Here is a 19059-nt window from a genome sequence, read left to right on the forward strand (position 1 = left end):
TACCACAACAGAGACATAGATCAATGGAACAGAACAGAGCCCTCAGAAATGATGCCGCATAGCTTTGTTCTTTTGGCTTAGGATTGACTTGGCGATGCGGGCTCTTTTTTGGTTCCATATGAACTTTAAAGTAGTTTTTTCCAATTCTGTGAAGAAAGTCATTGGTAGCTTGATGGGGATGGCATTGAATCTATAAATTACCTTGGGCAGTATGGCCATTTTCACGATATTGATTCTTCCAACCCATGAGCATGGAATGTTCTTCCATTTGTTTGTATCCTCTTTTATTTCATTGAGCAGTGGTTTGTAGTTCTCCTTGAAGAGGTCCTTCACATCCCTTGTAAGTTGGATTCCTAGGTATTTTATTCTCTTTGAAGCAATTGTGAATGGGAGTTCACTCATGATTTGGCTCTCTGTTTGTCTGTTATTGGTGTACAAGAATGCTTGTGATTTTTGTACATTAATTTTGTATCCTGAGACTTTGCTGAAGTTGCTAATCAGCTTAAGGAGATTTTGGGCTGAGACAATGGGGTTTTCTAGATATACAATCATGTCATCTGCAAACAGGGACAATTTGACTTCCTCTTTTCCTAGTTGAATACCCTTTATTTCCTTCTCCTGCCTGATTGCTCTGGCCAGAACTTCCAGCACTATGTTGAATAGGAGCGGTGAGAGAGGGCATCCCTGTCTTGTGCCAGTTTTCAGAGGGAATGCTTCCAGTTTTTGCCCATTCAGTATGATATTGGCTGTGGGTTTGTCATAGATAGCTCTTATTATCTTGAGATACGTCCCATCAATACCTAATTTATTGAGAGTTTTTAGCATGAAGGGTTGTTGAATTTTGTCAAAGGCCTTTTCTGCATCTATTGAGATAATCATGTGGTTTTTGTCTTTGGTTCTGTTTATATGCTGGATTACATTTATTGATTTGCGTATGTTGAACCAGCCTTGCATCCCAGGGATGAAGCCCACTTGATCATGGTGGATAAGCTTTTTGATGTGCTGCTGGATTCGGTTTGCCAGTATTTTATTGAGGATTTTTGCATCAATGTTCATCAAGGATATTGGTCTGAAATTCTCTTTTTTGGTTATGTCTCTGCCAGGTTTTGGTATCAGGACGATGCTGGCTTCATAAAATGTGTTAGGGAGGATTCCCTCTTTTTCTATCGATTGGAATAGTTTCAGAAGGAATGTTACCAGTTCCTCCTTGTACCTCTGGTAGAATTCAGCTGTGAATCCGTCAGGTCCTGGACTCTTTTTGGTTGGTAAGCTATTGATTATTGCCACAATTTCAGAACCTGTTATTGGTCTATTCAGAGATTCAACTTCTTCCTGGTTTAGTCTTGGGAGGGTGTATTTGTCAAGGAATTTATCCATTTCTTCTAGATTTTCTAGTTTATTTGCATAGAGGTGTTTGTAGTATTCTCTGATGGTAGATTGTATTTCTGTGGGATCGGTGGTGATATCCCCTTTTTCGTTTTTTATTGCATCTATTTGATTCTTCTCTCTTTTCTTCTTTATTAGTCTTGCTAGCGGTCCATCAATTTTGTTGATCTTTTCAAAAAACCAGCTCCTGGATTCATTAATTTTTTGAAGGGTTTTTTGTGTCTCTATTTCCTTCAGTTCTGCTCTGATTTTAGTTATTTCTAGCCTTCTGCTAGCTTTTGAATGTGTTTGCTCTTGCTTTTCTAGTTCTTTTAATTGTGATGTTAGGGTGTCAATTTTGGATCTTTCCTGCTTTCTCTTGTGGGCATTTAGTGCTATAAATTTCCCTCTACACACTGCTTTGAATGTGTCCCAGAGATTCTGGTACGTTGTATCTTTGTTCTCGTTGGTTTCAAAGAACATCTTTATTTCTGCCTTCATTTCATTATGTACCCAATAGTCATTCAGGAGCAGGTTGTTCAGTTTCCATGTAGTTGAGCGGTTTTGAGTGAATTTCTTAATCCTGAGTTCTAGTTTGATTGCACTGTGGTCTGAGAGACAGTTTGTTATAATTTCTGTTCTTTTACATTTGCTGAGGAGAGCTTTACTTCCAACTATGTGGTCAATTTTGGAATAGGTGTGGTGTGGTGCTGAAAAAAATGTATATTCTGTTGACTTGGGGTGGAGAGTTCTGTAGATGTCTATTAGGTCCACTTTATGTAGAGCTGAGTTCAATTCCTGGATATCCTTGTTAACTTTCTGTCTCGTTGATCTGTCTAATGTTGACAGTGGGGTGTTAAAATCTCCCATTATTATTGTGTGGGAGTTTAAGTCCCTTTGTAGGTCACTGAGGACTTGCTTTATGAATCTGGGTGCTCCTGTGTTGGGTGCATATATATTTAGGATAGTTAGCTCTTCTTGTTGAATTGATCCCTTTACCATTATGTAATGGCCTTCTTTGTCTCTTTTGATCTTTGTTGGTTTAAAGTCTATTTTATCAGAGACTAGGATTGCAACCCCTGCCTTTTTTTGTTTTCCAGTTGCTTGATAGATCTTCCTCCATCCCTTTATTTTGAGTCTATGTGTGTCTCTGCACGTGAGATGGGTTTCCTGAATACAGCACACTGATGGGTCCTGACTCCTTATCCAGTTTGCCAGTCTGTGTCTTTTGATTGGAGCATTTAGCCCATTTACATTTAACGTTAATATTGTTATGTGTGAATCTGATCCTGTCATTATGATGTTAGTTGGTTATTTTGCTCGTTAGTTGCTATTGTTTCTTCCTAGCCTCGATGGTCTTTACAATTTGGCATGTTTTTGCAGTGGCTGGTACCGGTTGTTCCTTTCCATGTTTAGTGCTTCCTTCAGGAGCTCTTTTAGGGCAGGCCTGGTGGTGACAAAATCACTCAGCGTTTGCTTGTCTGTAAAGTATTTTATTTCTCCTTCACTTATGAAGCTTAGTTTGGCGGGATAGCAAATTCTGGGTTGAAAATTCTTTTCTTTAAGAATGTTGAATATCGGCCCCCACTCTCTTCTGGCTTGTAGAGTTTCTGCTGAGAGATCAGCTGTTAGTCTGATGGGCTTTCCTTTGTGGGTAACCCGACCTTTCTCTCTGGCTGCCCTTAACATTTTTTCCTTCATTTCAACTTTGGTGTATCTGACAATTATGTGTCTTGGAGTTGCCCTTCTCGAGGAGTATCTTTGTGGCGTTCTCTGTATTTCCTGAATCTGAATGCTGGCCTGCCTTGCTAGATTGGGGAAGTTCTCCTGGATAATATCTTGCAGAGTGTTTTCCAACTTGGTTCCATTCTCCCCATCATTTTCAGGTACACCAATCAGATGTAGGTTTGGTCTTTTCACATAGTCCCAAATTTCTCGGAGGCTTTGTTCGTTTCTTTTTATTCTTTTTTCTCTAAACTTCCCTTCTCTCTTCATTTCATTCATTTCATCTTCCATCAGCGATACCCTTTCTTCCAGTTGATCACATCTGCTACTGAGGCTTCTGCAATCTTCACGTAGTTCTCGAAACTTGGCTTTCAGCTCCATCAGCTCCTTTAAGCCCTTCTCTCCATTGGTTATTCTAGTTATCCATTCTTCTAATATTTTTTCAAAGTTTTTAACTTCTTTGCTATTGTTTTGAATTTCCTCTCGTAGCTCAGAGTAGTTTGATCGTCTGAAGCCTTCTTCTCTCAACTCATCAAAGTCATCCTCCATCCAGCTTTGTTCCGTTGCTGGTGAGGAACTGCGTTCCTTTGGAGGAGGAGAGGTGCTCTGTTTTTTAGAGTTTCCAGTTTTTTTGTTCTGTTTTTTCCCCATCTTTGTGGTTTTATCTACTTTTGGTCTTTGATGATGGTGATGTACAGATGGGTTTTTGGTGTGGATGTCCTTTCTGTTTGTTAGTTTTCCTTCTACCAGACAGGACCCTCAGCTGCAGGTCTGTTGGAGTTTACTAGAGGTCCACTCCCGACCCTGTTTGGCTGGGTGTCAGCAGCGGTGGCTGCAGAACAGCGGATTTTCGTGAGACCACAAATTCAGCTGTTTGATAGTTCGTCTGAAAGTTTTGTCTCAGAGGAGTACCCGGTTGAATGAGGTGTCAGTCTGTCCCTACTGGGGGGGTGCCTCCCAGTTAGGCTGCTCAGGGGTGAGGGACCCACTTTAGGAGGCAGTCTGTCCGTTCTCAGATCTCCAGCTGCGTGCTGGGGGAACCACTACTCTCTTCAAAGCTGTCAGTCAGACAGGGACCTTTAAGTCTGTGGAGGTTCTTGCTGAGTTTTTGTTTGTCTGTGCCCTGCCCCCAGAGGTGGAGCCTATAGAGGCAGGCAGGCCTCCTTGAGCTGTGGTGGGCTCCACCCAGTTCGAGCTTCCTGGCTGCTTTGTTTACCTAAGCAAGCCTGGGCAATGGCGGGCGCCCCTCCCCCAGCCTCGCTGCCGCCTTGCAGCTTGATCTCAGACTGCTGTGCTAGCAATCAGTGAGACTCCATGGGCACAGGACCCTCCGAGCCAGGTGCGGGACACAATCTCCTAGTGTGCCGTTTTCCAGGCCCGTTGGAAAAGCGCAGTATTGGGGTGGGACTGACCCGATATTCCAGGTGCCGTCTCTTTCCCCTTTCTTTGACTAGGAAAGGGAACTCCCTGACCCCTTGCGCTTCCCGAGTGAGGTAATGCCTCGCCCTGCTTCGGCTCGCGCACAGTGCGCTTCACCAACTGTCCTGCACCCACTGTTAGGCACTCCCTAGTGAGATGAAACCGGTACCTCAAGCAGAAATGCAGAAATCATCCGTCTTCTGTGTCGCTGGGGCTGGGAGCTGGAGACCGGAGCTGTTCCTATTCGGCCATCTTGGCTCCACCTCGGTAATTTTTTTCTTATCTAGAACACTGTATTACTTATGTCAAGTTATTAGCCTTTCTTGTTTTAGTCTCTGTGATGAGTTTATATGTTATTTTAATATCTTCCTTTTTCACTAGGGGGCAGGAGCATTTCTCTCGGAAATGAGGTACTTTTCTCCATGGGATTTGGAAAGGGACATTCCTTGTTAGACATTAGACACCAAAGAAGAATGAACCTTTATGGAAATTTCTGAATCCACAGCTCTGTTTATCCTTTAAGAGATAACTAACAGCCCAAATCAGTCTAAAAATGATGTCTACTTGCACCCTGTCTTCTTCCCTGCTTCCCACATCTCTACAACCTGATGACTGAGAGGGGGTATGAGTTTTCAAGGGCTGTCATAACTAAGTACCACAAACGGGGTGGCTTAAAACAACAGAAATTTATTCTCACACAGTCTGGAGCCTGCAAGTTGGAAGTCAAGGTATAGGCAGGAGTTGCTGTCTCCAAAGCCTCTAGGGGAGGAACCCCAGGGTTTCCTTGGCTTGAGGCAGCATGACTCCAGTCTATTCACATGGCCCTCTGTGTCTCTGTGCTCAAGTTTTCCTTGCTTTTTAAGAACACCAGTCATTGGATTCGGGCCCATCCTAATGACCTCATCTTAATTATGTATGCCAAGACCCTATTTTCAAATATGGTCACATTCACTGGTACTACCGGTCAGGACTTGAACATACCATTTTGAGGGACACAATTCAACATGTAACAGGGGGTCTGCTTCTGAAGAGTTTGCCAGCTGTCTGTGAAGACAGACATGCTACCTGAGTGATGTGAATTGGTAGAGTGGGAGAAGTTTTGGTGTTTTTTCCATTTCTTAGTCACTGAAGAAAGCCTTCCTTGATAAGTGCCTGCCACCTTGTGCATATTTCAGTGTCTTTTATCTTGTCAGCAAAAATGCAGTTTGATTTTTGAAGGGATAATGGTTTATTTTTCACCTTGCCTGATACGTTTGACTTTTATGTATGAGTTTTTTTTTTAGGGAATAAATATTCTTACAATGATAAATGCATTATACTCATTTCAGGCATACCTCTATGAGAGCTGTATTCAGCAACTTTGAAATACAAACATAACAAACATGTTCTTTTTATTCAAAGTAGGATAATGACAAATTTTATTCATATTTTATAACTGCATAAATTAATTTTTGGACATGATCTTTGCATAGATTGATTTTCTTATCTTGTTGAATATTAATGTCTTTCCTGCTCCAAAATGCCAACTTAAAATTTCTGATTAGTCTTGAAACATACTTGGAATTTATTTGGGTTAACTCTTTAACATATTTTAGTACTAATATTTCTTACCTACTTAAAGAAGTCCCACTTTCTGTATATTAGAAATCTGTCTGAAGAGATCTACTTACTCTAAATAAATCAAACTTTTATTTTTTTCTTTCTGTATACCCCCATGGAAGATGGAAATTAATCTGTGCTCTAAAGTGGTAATAATAATTCTGTAGAATGGAAGGTTGTTGCTTTGGCAATTCCGTATTCAGAATTGTGGGTCTATTTGTGTCAGATAGTAGGTTTCTAAGAACATGTGGGAGATAAGAACATAAAAACAGAGATTTCTCAGATCTTGTAATTAAGTCTTTGATGGTCCTCCCTCCCACCCCTCGCACTTCTTCCCTTAATATTTGGAAGTCAATGTCTGGGCCTTCCAGCTAGCGGGAAATGGAGAGCCAGTTGGTGCTTGCCATGGTGCGGACCAGACAGAGACAGGAATACAGTGACAGGAACACTGAATTTGCTTGGACTCTTCTGGGTTAGCTCTTCTGCAAGAAAAAAGCAATTCCAGTGTCCCTCATCTGGAGAACTTGAATTCTTGATCCGACTGGTCTTATTTAGTATCTTTCTGTGGGCATACATGTTGAGTGTTGAGTATAATCTCACAATATTATCTCAACCTTGTATTAGTCTGTTCTCATGCTGCTAATAAAGACATACCCGAGACTGGGTAATTTATAAAGAAAAGAGGTTTAATAAAGTGAAAGAGGTTCCACATGGCTGGGGAGGCCTCACAATCATGGCGAAAGGCAAAGGAGTAGCAAAGTTACATCTTATATGACAGCGGGCAAGAGAGCTTGTATAGGGGAACTGCCCTTTATAAAAGCATCGGATCTCTTGAGACTTAGTCACTATCATGAGAACAGCATGGGAAAGACCCACCCCCATGACTCAGTTAACTCCCACTGGGTCCCTCTCACGGCACGTGGGGATTATGGGAACTACAATTCAAGATGAAATTTGGGTGGGGACACAGCCAAACCATATTAAATCCCCATTTCCTTATTTGTTTCAAAAGGCCCACTTATTACAGGCCTTATGAAACAAACTCATAGTAATTGACTTGCTGGAGAATTACCTCTAACATAGAGATTTTTAATTCTTGGCCGGGCATGGTGGCTCACACCTGTAATCCCAGCACTTTGGGAGGTTGAGGCGGGTGGATCACGGGGTTAGGAGATCAAGACCATCCCAGCTAACACGGTGAAACCCCACCTCTACTAAAAATACAAAAAATTAGCCAGGCGTGGTAGCATGTACCTATAATCCCAGCCACACGGGAGGCTGAGGCAGGAGAATCACTTGAACCCGGGAGGCATAGGTTGCAGTGAGCCGAGATCACGCCACTGCATTCCAGCCTGGGCAACAGAACAAGACTCCATCTCAAAAAAAAAAAAAAAAAAAAAAAAAATCCATGGAGAAGCTATGTTTAACTTTCTTTAATAACTTAATTTTTTAAAATACAAAACCAAATATATCCTTTAACGACAGTTTTTTTTCTTTTCTGACAGTTTTTCTTTGCTTTTCTAAGACTGTTTTGTCTGTCTTTATATTTAGTTTTTAAATGATTGCGTTTTTGACATTTTTTTCCCAGCCAGACACCTTACTTGGGGCAGAAAGCTGTCATTATTTTGCCACTCATTGTTTAATCTATTTCAGAGATATCCATTTTCCTGCCTTCATGTGTGCACATGTGTGCATGCATGTGTATGTGTGTATTTAATATCATGGTTGTTTTTGTCCTCAGAGAACAGTGCCAGTGTTTATTTGCAGTGGCTCTTAATTTCCTCTGCTGAAGAGATAGTGGTATTATCTCTCTTTCCTTATCTGGGGTTTCTAGTTCTGTCCGCTTCTGGGGTCTTCTTTACTGATAACGGGGATTTCAGGAGAGAGTCATTTCTGAAAAGTGTGCCTTCATTCAGGTGACTGAATGATATTCTTGGGAGTCTGGTGGCCTCATACTGAAGCCAATGTCTTTGTCTCTTTCTTTTATCATCAATCAGAAAAAAATTGGGAAATACATTGTTTAAGTAGCATTAGGGAGAAGTTTTTAAGATATTTTTCTCTTTTTTTTGCAGTTGCAAGATTTAATAGAGGGAAGACAGAGCTCCCATACAGAGGGAGGGGACCCAAAGAGGGTAGCTGTTCCCAGCTCGAATGCCTGGGTTTATATCCCGATCATTGTCCCTCCCCCTGTGCTCTCAGGTGATAGGTGATTGGCTATTTCTTTGCCTTCTGTTTTAGCATAATTAGCGTTTTAGTGAGCTCTCTTTACTATCTGATTGGTCAGGTGTGAGCTAAGTTGCAAGCCCCGTGTTTAAAGGTGGACGCGGTCACCTTCTCAGCTAGGCTTAGGGATTCTCAATCGGCCTAGGAAATCCAGCTAGTCCTGTCTCTCAGTCCCACCTCTCAACAGGAAAACCCAAGTGCTGTTGGGGAGGATGGCCGATGACTGCTCTAACTGCTTCCTGCTGAATTGGGGCATAGTAGGGGTTGTGCAGTTGAGATTTCCTCGGGAAGGGTGCCTTTGATGTCATTAACATCAGAGCATGGGCTAGCAGGTCAGTCCAGGGGTCTGTGGTAGATTTTAGTCATGGACTGCATCTGGGGCTCCATCTGAAGAATGATTTGTAGTTTTACAGCTTCGATTCTGGAAGAGACAGACTTAACAAGGAGATTAGAGATACAGGGATTGAAATGTATGGCCTGCAGTGCAGGGGATTATTTCTTTGGCATACTTCGCAGGCCCTGACTATCTGCTTGATAGTTTTGAAAAGTCCTGGTCCAGTAAATAATAATTTGGCCATCTGATGGGTGCTATCAATGCCTAAGTGAAAGGTTTGGTGAAGGTTTTTAAGTAATTTCTATTGGCTAGCTGCAGGCAAAAGTATTTTTCCTTCTTCGGTGGCTAGCCATCAGGAGAGGAGGAAAGTATGTCCTCGTGAGGTTCCCTATTCTATTTTTCCTGCTGAGTAGTGGGGCTTGGTTTCCCAGAGAGGATTACTCCATACTAGGGGTCCTTCTATAAGCATTTCTAATGGAGGGTCCTGCCTTGCGGCTCTTTTGGCTTCAATGTCCACTTGGCGATTTCCTTCTATTTTCCTTTTCTTTCCTTTCTGATGACCCTGGCAGTGTAAGACTGCCACCTCTTTAGGTTTCTGTACAGCCAGTAATAATCTCCTAATGGCTTCCTGATGTTTGATAGGTGTTCCCTTGGAAGTTAAGAATTCCCTTTCTCTCCATATTGCTGCATGGGCATGGAGGACTAGGTAAGCATACTTAGAATCTGTACATATATTTACCCTTTTTCGTTCTCCTAATTTTAGTGCCCAAGTGAGGGCTATTAGTTCTGCCAACTGAGCACTAGTTCCTGGAGTGAGGGGATTACTTTCAAGTATTCCATTATCACTGACCACTGCATACCTCACTTTTCAAAGTCCTTTTTCTACAAAAGAACTTCCATCAGTATACAAGCTGAGGTTGAGATCAGTCAAGGGAACCTCTAAAAGGTCCCCTCGAGCAGCGTAGGTTTGAGCAATTACTTGTTGACAGTTATGTTCTATCTTTTCTTTATTGTCTGGAAGAAATGTGGCTGGGTTAAGAGTTGCACAAGTACGCAGTTGCAGCACTGGCCCTTCAAGTAATAAAGCCTGATATTTAAGTAAATGGTTGTCTGACAGCCACAAGTCTCCTTTAGCAGTGAGTATGCCTTTCACTTCATGAGATGTCCACACAGTAAGATCTCTTCCCTGTATTATTTTAACTGCTTCAGATACTAAGACTGCTACTGCCGCCCCTACCCGTAAACAATGAGGCCAACCCTTTGCCACTACATCAATTTCCTTACTCAGGTATGCCATGGGTTGCAAGCTCGTCCCTTGGATCTGTGTAAGGACTCCTAAAGCTATTCCTGTTTTTTCTGTAACATATAAAGAAAAGTCTTGCCCCATTGGCAAACTTAACACTGGGGCTTGGGTTAGGGCCTTCTTCAGGGCCTGTAAAGCCACTTCTCCTTCAGGTGTCCATCTTACTAAATGGGTATTGGCTTTCTGAGTCTCCTTAGTTAGTGTATATAATGGTCTGGCTATTTCGCTGTATCTGGGAATCCATATTCGGCAGAAACCTGTTATGCCAAGGAATCTTCTTAGTTGCTTTAGGGTTTTGGGATGAGGATAAGCCAGTATAGGCTGGATAAATTCCTTACTGAGGGCCTTGGTACCTTTGAATAATTTTAGCCCTAAGTATTTAACCTACTGTGAGCAGAGCTGAGCCTTTGGTTTGGAAACCTTGTAGCCACAGGTAGCGAGGAAATTTAAGAGCGCTTGGGTGGCTTGATGGCACAAGGTTTCTGAACTGGTGGCTAAAAGTAAATCATCCACGTACCGAAGGACAAGAGTGTCCAGGTATGAGAATTGGCTCAAGTCTTGGGCTAATGCCTGGCCAAATAGATGGGGGCTATCCCTGAACCCTTGGGGTAAAACAGTCCAGGTGAGTTGAGACCTTGGGTTTGAAGGATCTTCAAAGGCAAAGAAGAATTGAGAGTCAGGATGTACAGGGATGCAGAAAAAGGCATCCTTAAGGTCCAGGACTGTAAACTACTCTGCTTCCTCTGGTATGTGGGAAAGCAGAGTATAAGGGTTAGGTACAGCTGGGTCTAGAGGGACAATGGCCTCATTGATAATCCTGAGATCTTGCACTAACCTCCACTGTCTGCTGGGTTTCTGTACTCCTAAAATTGGAGTACTGCAGGGGCTATTGCATGGTTTTACTAGGCCTTGGGCTTTTAGGTCCTTAACAATCTTTTGGAGTCCTTGTTGAGCCTCGGGTCTAAGGGGGTGCTGCATTTGGTAGGGAAAGGAGGCGGAATCCTTTAGTTTAACTTGAGCAGGACGAGCATTCTTTGCTCGTCCATATTGTCCTTCTGTTGCCCAGACTTCAGGATTAATTCCTTCCTCAAGCAGGGGATAACAAATGGGTGTTCCTTCTCCTATGTTCAGGTGTATAATGGCCCCTGCTTTTGCTAGGATGTCTCTCCCTAACAAGGGAGTGGGGCTTTCAGGCATAATTAGAAAAGCATGTGAAAAGAGTAAAGCTCCTCAGTCACAACTTAGTGGCTGGGAGAAGTATCTAGTGACTGGCTGTCCTAGGACCCCTCGGATAGTAACAGATCTGGAGGACAGTTGTCCGGGACAGGAGAGTAAGACTGAGAAGGCTGTGCCAGTGTCCAGGAGACAGTTAACCTCCTGGCCCTCAATGGTGAAGCATACTCGGGGCTCTGTCAGGGTGATGGCATGGGCTAGCGCTTGCCCCGGGAACCCTCAATCCTGCTGCTGGATCATCTGGTTAGTGGCTTCTGACTCAGAGGACCTTCATCCCCTGGGGCAGTGGGCCTTCCAGTGATTCCCTTGACATTAAGGGGCATGGACGAGGGGGCGGCTTACTTCTATTTGGACAATCTTTTCTAAAGTGTCCTTGTAGACCGCACTGGAAGCAAGCCCTATTAGGCATTCGATTTGCCCAGCTTTTTGCTTTTCCAGAGCCTCCAAAGTCTGCTTGCCTGAGGGCCATGACTAAAGCAGTGGGCTTTTTCTTTTATCCCGTTTGTCCTGTTCCGCCTGCTCCTCCTGATCTCTATTATAAAAAACTGAGGTTGCTAAGTTCATTAGGGTTTCTAAGTTTTGCTCCGGGCCTAAGGTGGACTTTTGAAGTTTTTTTCTAATGTCTGTAGCTGACTGGGTGATAAAGTTATCCTTTAAGATTAGTTGGCCTTCAATAGAGTCAGGTAACAGGGAGGTATGCTTTCTCAATGCCTCCCTTAGTCTCTCTAGAAAGGCAGTAGGATTTTCTTCCTTTCCCTATGTTATAGTGGACATCATCGAATAATTCATAGGCTTATTCCTAGTTTTCCTTAGTCCTTCTAGCATGCAAGTTAGCAAAATCCCATCAGAAGGCCATATTTATAAAACCAAGTTTGAGTGATTTTTCCTTTGGTTGCTGCTGTGTGGTATATGATGTTAAAGATCAGAAGAGTGTGATAGGGTTGAACTGTCTCCTGCTATTTGTGATTCTGTAGTGTGAGATTATGAATGTTCACTCTGTGTTAAGAATGGGTACAAGTATTGGCTTTTGTTCTTGGAAATGCTTTGGATTCTGATTTAACTTTGCCTCAATGACAGAACCACTTAACTGATACACAGTGGAGATGACATGGAAAAGAGTATTCCATGGAATATGCCCTTCATTTGATTTTAATGGTGAACTCAATGCTGGGTCTTTCTCCCCCAGATGCCTGTTCTGTTGAATGGGAATTAAATAAAAAATAATTTTATAACTATTAACATGAACACAGGAAACATTTAATACTTACTGCCAAATATGTTAGGGAAGGTTGAGGTTTCCTTTTCTTGTTTTCATTTTTGTGTCACTTTCAGTGTCTTATATGAGAATTGCTGGTGATTTCAGTTATCAGTTGCCTCTTATGGTAAGTCATTTTGTTGTCTTGTCCTGAAATCATCGTGCTTTCTTTGGCATTTATGACAGAGCTCTATTCCTAAGTACCTGCATGCTCTGTGGGTTAGTACATCCATTACTTAGCACTCAGAATGGTCATCACGTTTACTAATAATGCTCACATAGCCTGTGGTATTTCAAAAATATTTAAAATCAATATTGTGAGGTATTGCCATAAAGCTGTGTTCACAAATTCTGCTGTTGAAGAAAGATAACTGACATTTACTCTCGTTTTTCTGGTATGCTTTCCTGCCACAGGGAATTCATTTATTGGTATAATTGCAATTAAGTAAACCTTGTAGAGTTGGTTCCCCTCATCTGTTTTTTTTTTGTGTGTGTGTGCCTTTTTTTTTGCCAGTCTGGCACTGCTTAGTAAGCTTACCTTAGACACTCATAAAATTATACAGAATGGCTCATGATGATGAAAGGATTTAGCTTTGTACATATTCAGTGGTTTTATTTATTCTTTCAGTTATGTGTGCATTTAACAAGTATTTATTTGGCTATTCAGATGATACCAAGAATAATTGGGGGTGGATCTTGCTCTTAAGGGAGCACAAGTGCTAGTAGAAGAGGTAAGATAGATATCTACAAAACAGAAATGCAACATAGAAGTGAGGACTAAACTCTGATGTTTTAATCTTGACCAAATTCCTATCTAAGAGTCATGCCCTACAAATCATAAATTTTCATCAGATGGGTTTTATTTAACCCTATATATCGTGACTTACTTTCCAACTTGACTCTGGCATAACATTATGAGACAAGGAAGAGAATAGAAATATTTTACCCCAAAACATGTTTCTTTGCCATATGTTGAAATGGCTCTGCAAAGCGTCCTTTGTGAGGGAAAATGTGCTTCTGTAAAGAATCTCCATTAACGAAGCTAGATATTTTTCTTCATGACCCTCCCAATCCTAAAGAGATTAACTAAAATCTGAATAGGAAACATTTGTCACCTATTGTTTCCAAGGGCAGTCACTATAAGATTTCAAAAGAACTTTTGTCTCCACAGTCTTTATCTTAACCTGAACATTACCTTTCTATCAATCCCAGGTCTTCCCGACCACCTTGGGCACATGTTCTTACAACCTCCTGAGGGCTGTGTCACAGGCCATGGTTATTCATATTTGGCTCAGAATATATCTCTTCAAATATTTTACAGAGTTTGACTCTGTTCATCGACAGAAGGCAGAAAGGATCACAAAAAAAGGACTTTCTATTTCAAAAAAAGTAAGAGTCAGGAGAGAAAAAGGACTCTAAGAGTCAGGAGAGACTTTAGTTCCATCCTAGAAAAACACTGGATTGGTGTATACCCCTGTGTGTCTTTGTGTGTGTGTGTGTGTGTGTGTGTGGTGTGGGGGAGTGTTTGTGTTATAGATTTGTGTATATATATACAGTAATGTGCTGTGTAATGAAGTTTTGGTCAACAACACACCTCATATGTGACAGTGGTCCCATATGATTATAATATTGCACTTTTACTGTACCTTTTCTATGTTTAGATACACAAATACTTACCATTGTGTTACAGTTGCCTACAGTATTCAGTACAGTAACATGCTGTACAGGTTTGGAGCCTAGGAGCAATAGGCTATACCTTATAGCCTACGTATGTAGTAGGCTACACCTTCTATATTTGTGTATGTACACTCTATGATGTTTGCATGATGATGAAATCACCTGACACATTTCTCAGAATGTATCCCCATTTTTAAGTGATGTACAACTGTATATTTATAATTTTATTGATAATTGCAGAAAAATGAGTGGGAACAAACCTAACAATATGGAAAAAATTCTAAAGAGTGGTGAATAGATACCATATACACCACACTAGCAATAAATTATTTTATAGCCATGCAATCAACCAAGTCATAGCTCACTGGTTAGATGAATTATTTCTTAAGAATAGCTTTTAACAACTGGAGCAGCTGCTTTTCCATGAAGAACAGGCAATCAGGTGCTCAGCCTCAGGCTAATAAATACCTAGTTTACAGTAAACTAGATCTTTCTATAGAAGGAGATACGTGTCTCTTTTGAGGGTGATGTTCAGACTCCTGGCGAAAGGATTTGTTCTGACTGTTTAATCTGGGCACAGACTCCAGGGTTGAGAATCCCTGTGGACAGCGGTCCAAGCAGGGCTTTCCACGTGTGGTGGCTTTTGTACAGATGCTGAGGTAAACACGTAGCTTGGAACTATATGTGAGTGGTAGAAATTTCAAAGATATTTTAGATGCTTGCAGAAAATTAAGGCATTTTCAAGGCATGATTTTTCAATATGAGGATAGACATATGTAGGTATTCTTTGATTGGTGCAAACATGAGAATTTTATTGCATTGGAGGACAAACAGTTACAAACCTTAAAATTGTACAGAATAATGTGTGGATAGTATCAACTACACTTTATCAAGCTGTATTCATAACCATGAAGTTGTTTTGCCATTGGACTACCTCTTAACATTTAAATGAATGTATATCCCTGAGGGAAAAGATTAGAAGAAAAATGTAATACACCAATTTAAATGACCTTACAAGATTTAAAAATTATCACACTTGGAAGCATTACAGTGGTCCTGAAAGATTTACATTGATTTTGCCCTCATTTACCAGGGCCTTTTCTTCTCCAGCCATTCTGCCTCCTTCTACATTGCTTATCTCTAGACACAATAGTCTACAGAAATTTCTTCTTCTATTAAAACAGCATAAAGAATCTGCAACGTTTTAGCAGGAGAAGGAGATTCTCCAGGTGGGCAGGAGCCTGGTGCTGCTCCCTCTGGATTTTTTCAAGGTGTCTGCTTCACATGCTCTCTGAGGAATCCTGTTTCCTATTAAAACTCTGGCTCAGGAAGAGATGTACATCCTTTCACTTGTTTCAACTGAAATTAGTAGAAATTTTTAAAAGACCTGGCTCATACCTAAGGGAACACAAAGCGAATAAACTGAGAAGTGAAAGAAACAGAAAATGAATTAGGTTCGTGTGGTACAAATTTCTCTCTGATCTTCACTAACGAGTTTCTAGGGTTTATGGGCCCTGACCCATTCCGTGCTCTTTCTGAGTGTTTTATATTCTGTTCCCAAAGCACTGGAACAATATTTCAGGCACTTTGCCAGGCTTTCTGTCATCTCAGTGCTTGGCTTTTTTTTTTTTCCCCCTATGTAAAGGGTAAACTTCTCATTTTCTACTCCCCACCCCCGCCCTCACATAGAAGAGCCAAGACCAAGATATAAATTTCTGCTAGGGCTCACCACCAAGTAGTAGTGAGCTCCTACCCCCTGCATACATACTGTGTGTCCTGTTTACAGGTTGAAGGACACACGTTTAATTCCTAGGCAAGTGACAGTCCGACAATTGTCATGATTAATACCATGTGCATGCCACCCTTCAGAGAAAATTCCATCCCAGTTAAAGGTATGATTCATTTCCAGGCAGTGTAGTACTGTTCTTACCACACAAGAAATACACCCATATGATAAAAAGATCATTCTGTCACTTTCTATAGCAAATAATACTCAGAGCTCCTCTGCTCCATAAATAGGGAGCTATGAAGTTAAGAGGCCAGGAAAGAAACAGAAACAATTCAGCTCAAACTTATTCTCCTCTATGAAGCCTCCTGGACCACTCAGTCCACACTGATGAGTAGAATAAGTGAGTGGAAAATGGCTCTCTCCCAGCACTTTGGGAGGCCGAGGCAGGAGGATCACTTGAGGCCAGGAGTTTGAGACTAGTCTGGGAAACGTAGTGAGACTCCACCTGTATAAATTTTCTTTTTTAATTAGCTGGGTGTCGTGGCATGTACCTATAGTCTCAGCTGTTCAGGAGGCTGAGGCAGGAGGATTGCTTGAGCCCAGGAGTTCGAGGCTGAAGTGAACTGTGATCATACCACTGCACTCCAGCTTGGGTGACAGGGTGAGACCTAGTCTCTTAAAAAAAAAAGTTATACTCATTTGAAACATATACATGACATAACTTAATGAAAATTGGATTGGAGTTCTACAAAGGCATTTAAATATTTATTTTGAAAAGGAAGATAGAGTGTTGTTGAGTTTATTTCCATTAAATCAACATATACTGAGTGCTTATTCTGTGTGAGGCACAATGCTTGATCCTGGGAAGTGGGGCACAAAGATGGATTAAGGTAAAATATCTGCTTTCAAGGAGCTAAACGCATGCAAGTATGATAAAACAAATGCATATTTCCACAAATTATTATGTAAGCCTCATTTTAGATAGGTTGAGACATGCTTTACATGTTGAAGGGGAAATCTACTTTCATACATATTTTTGCATAGTCAATAATCAACCTAACCAACCTATAATTTATCTTTTGAGTGTATGTGGATTTTTATAAAGTTTTGTGTATGTTTGCTTAAAGCAAGTAGTCCTTTAAGATGACTAAATAGCTGAAGAAAAAGATATTATTCCAGATGGCTCAGAATTTACAGATATAATATTAATATAGCTTTGTGTTTCTCTTTATAGCATACTTGAGAAATAGAATAGGATTGCTGTAGTCTCGTTTTCTAGAGGGAAATATATGAAGCTGTCATCTGAATCACAAGTGAGTTATTTAATGAGCAGATGTTAAGCCAGACACAGTGGCTCATGCCTGTAATCCCAGCTACTCAAGAAGCGGAGGCAGGAGGGTCTCTTGAGCCCAGGAGTTCAAGACTGCAGTGAGCTGTGGTTGTGCTACTGTACTCCAGCCTGGGTGACAGAGCGAAACCCTGTCTCTAAAATAAAGGAGCAAGTATTGAACTCTAGAACTTGTAATTATTGCTACAGGGCTCTACCAGTATAACTCCGGGGCAGGATTTATAGAAGATAATGGATAACATACCAATTACATGGGCTCATGGCTGAAAAGGAGTTGTGAGCAGTAAATGCGAAGGTACTTATGTAAACTGGTATCTTCAGCTTGTTAACCAGATATAGGCAATGCCATTATCAAGAGCAGAATCCTCAAATTTAGAGAAAGTAATATTAAATGAAATAAGAAAATTATTTATTTGTTTATTGTTGAGACAAGGTCTCACTCTGTTGTTTAGGCTAAAGTACAGTGGTGCAATCATAGCTCACTGCGGCCTTGGCCTCCCAGGCTCAGACAATCCTCCCACTTCAGCCTCCTGAGTATCTGGGACTAGAGATGTGCAGCACCCCACCCAGTCAATTTTTGTATTTTTTTGTAGAGACGGGGTTTCACCATGTTGCCCAGGCTCGTCTCAAACTCCTGGGCTTAAGAAGTCTGCCTGTCTCGGCCTCCCAAAGTGTTGGAATTACAAGTGTGAACTCCTGTACCCAGCCAAGAAAATATTTAAACAGCTGCCTGAAATGGAAATTGAATCCAAAACATTTTGCCACTGGTGTTTGAAGTGGACTATCTTGTCTCAAGCCTTTTTATTTTCTCATGAATGTACCTTTTAAATATTATTAAGGCTACAATGGAGGAAATTTTAAATTATTATATTTACTATTATACCGTGAATGGAAAATTTGAAATTTAGTAAAAAGTTTTCAAGAAATTTGTATAGATTAATAATGGAATTTAAAAAGTCATGGTGATGAGGCATTTAACAAGGAGAGAACTGAATAAATTAACAGACTTGTTTAAGGTAATGTCTATTTTTTTCTTTCAACTTTTAGGTTTGGGGGTACATGTACAGGTTTGTTACCTGGGTAAATTGTGTGTCACTGGGGTTTGGTATACGAATGGTCCCATTACTCAGGTAGTGAGCATAGTACTCGATAGTTTGTTTTTCACTCCTCTTCCTCCTTCCACCCTCCACCCTCAAGTAGGCCCCAGTGTCTGTTGTTCCATTCTTTGAGTTCATATTTACTCAATGTTTAGCTCCCACTTACAAGTGAGAACATGTGATTCTTGGTTTTCTGTTCCTGTGTTAATTCACTTAGTTTGATGGCCTCTAGGTACATCCATATTGTGGCACAGGAAATGATTTTTTATGGCTGCATAGTATTCCATGGTATATATATATATATCACATTTTCGTTAGTCTACCATTGTTGGGCATCTTGGTTGATTACATGCCTTTGCTATTTTGAATAGTGCTGCTATGGACATATGAGTGCATGTTTTTTTGGTAGAATTATTTGTTTTCTTTTAGGTGTATACCCAGAAATGGATTGCTGAGTCAAATGGTAGTTCTGTTTTAAGTTCTTTGAGAAATCTCCTAACTGCTTTCCACAGGGGCTGAATTAATTTGCATTCCCATCCACAGTGTACAAGCATCCCTTTTCTCCATAACCTCACCAGCATCTGTTATGTTTTGACTTCTAGTAATAACCATTCTGATTGGTGTGAGATGGCATCTCATAGTGGTTTTGATTTGCATTTCTCTAATGATTAGTGATGTTGAGGATTTTTTCATAAGTCTTCTTTTGAGAAGTGTTTGTTCACATCCTTTGCCCATTTTTAGTGGGATTGTTT

At 41.0% G+C, this 19059-nt stretch overlaps 1 protein-coding gene across 1 annotated transcript in view; it reads left to right on the top strand.

Moving 5' to 3' along the window:
- The window catches only part of ARMH4 (armadillo like helical domain containing 4), a 45227-nt gene extending 27234 nt beyond the window's left edge, over positions 1 to 17993 (top strand). The window contains exon 5 of the mRNA XM_032179556.2: positions 17804 to 17993. Within this exon, the coding sequence (XP_032035447.2) occupies positions 17804 to 17985 (182 nt within the window). The 3' untranslated portion in view covers positions 17986 to 17993. The remainder of the gene's footprint in view (positions 1 to 17803) is intronic.
- Positions 17994 to 19059: the final 1066 nt, after the last annotated feature.

The sequence above is a fragment of the Hylobates moloch genome, unplaced genomic scaffold (genome assembly GCF_009828535.3).
Source record: "Hylobates moloch isolate HMO894 unplaced genomic scaffold, HMol_V3 SCAFFOLD_16, whole genome shotgun sequence".
In the NCBI taxonomy this organism is placed as follows: domain Eukaryota; kingdom Metazoa; phylum Chordata; class Mammalia; order Primates; family Hylobatidae; genus Hylobates; species Hylobates moloch.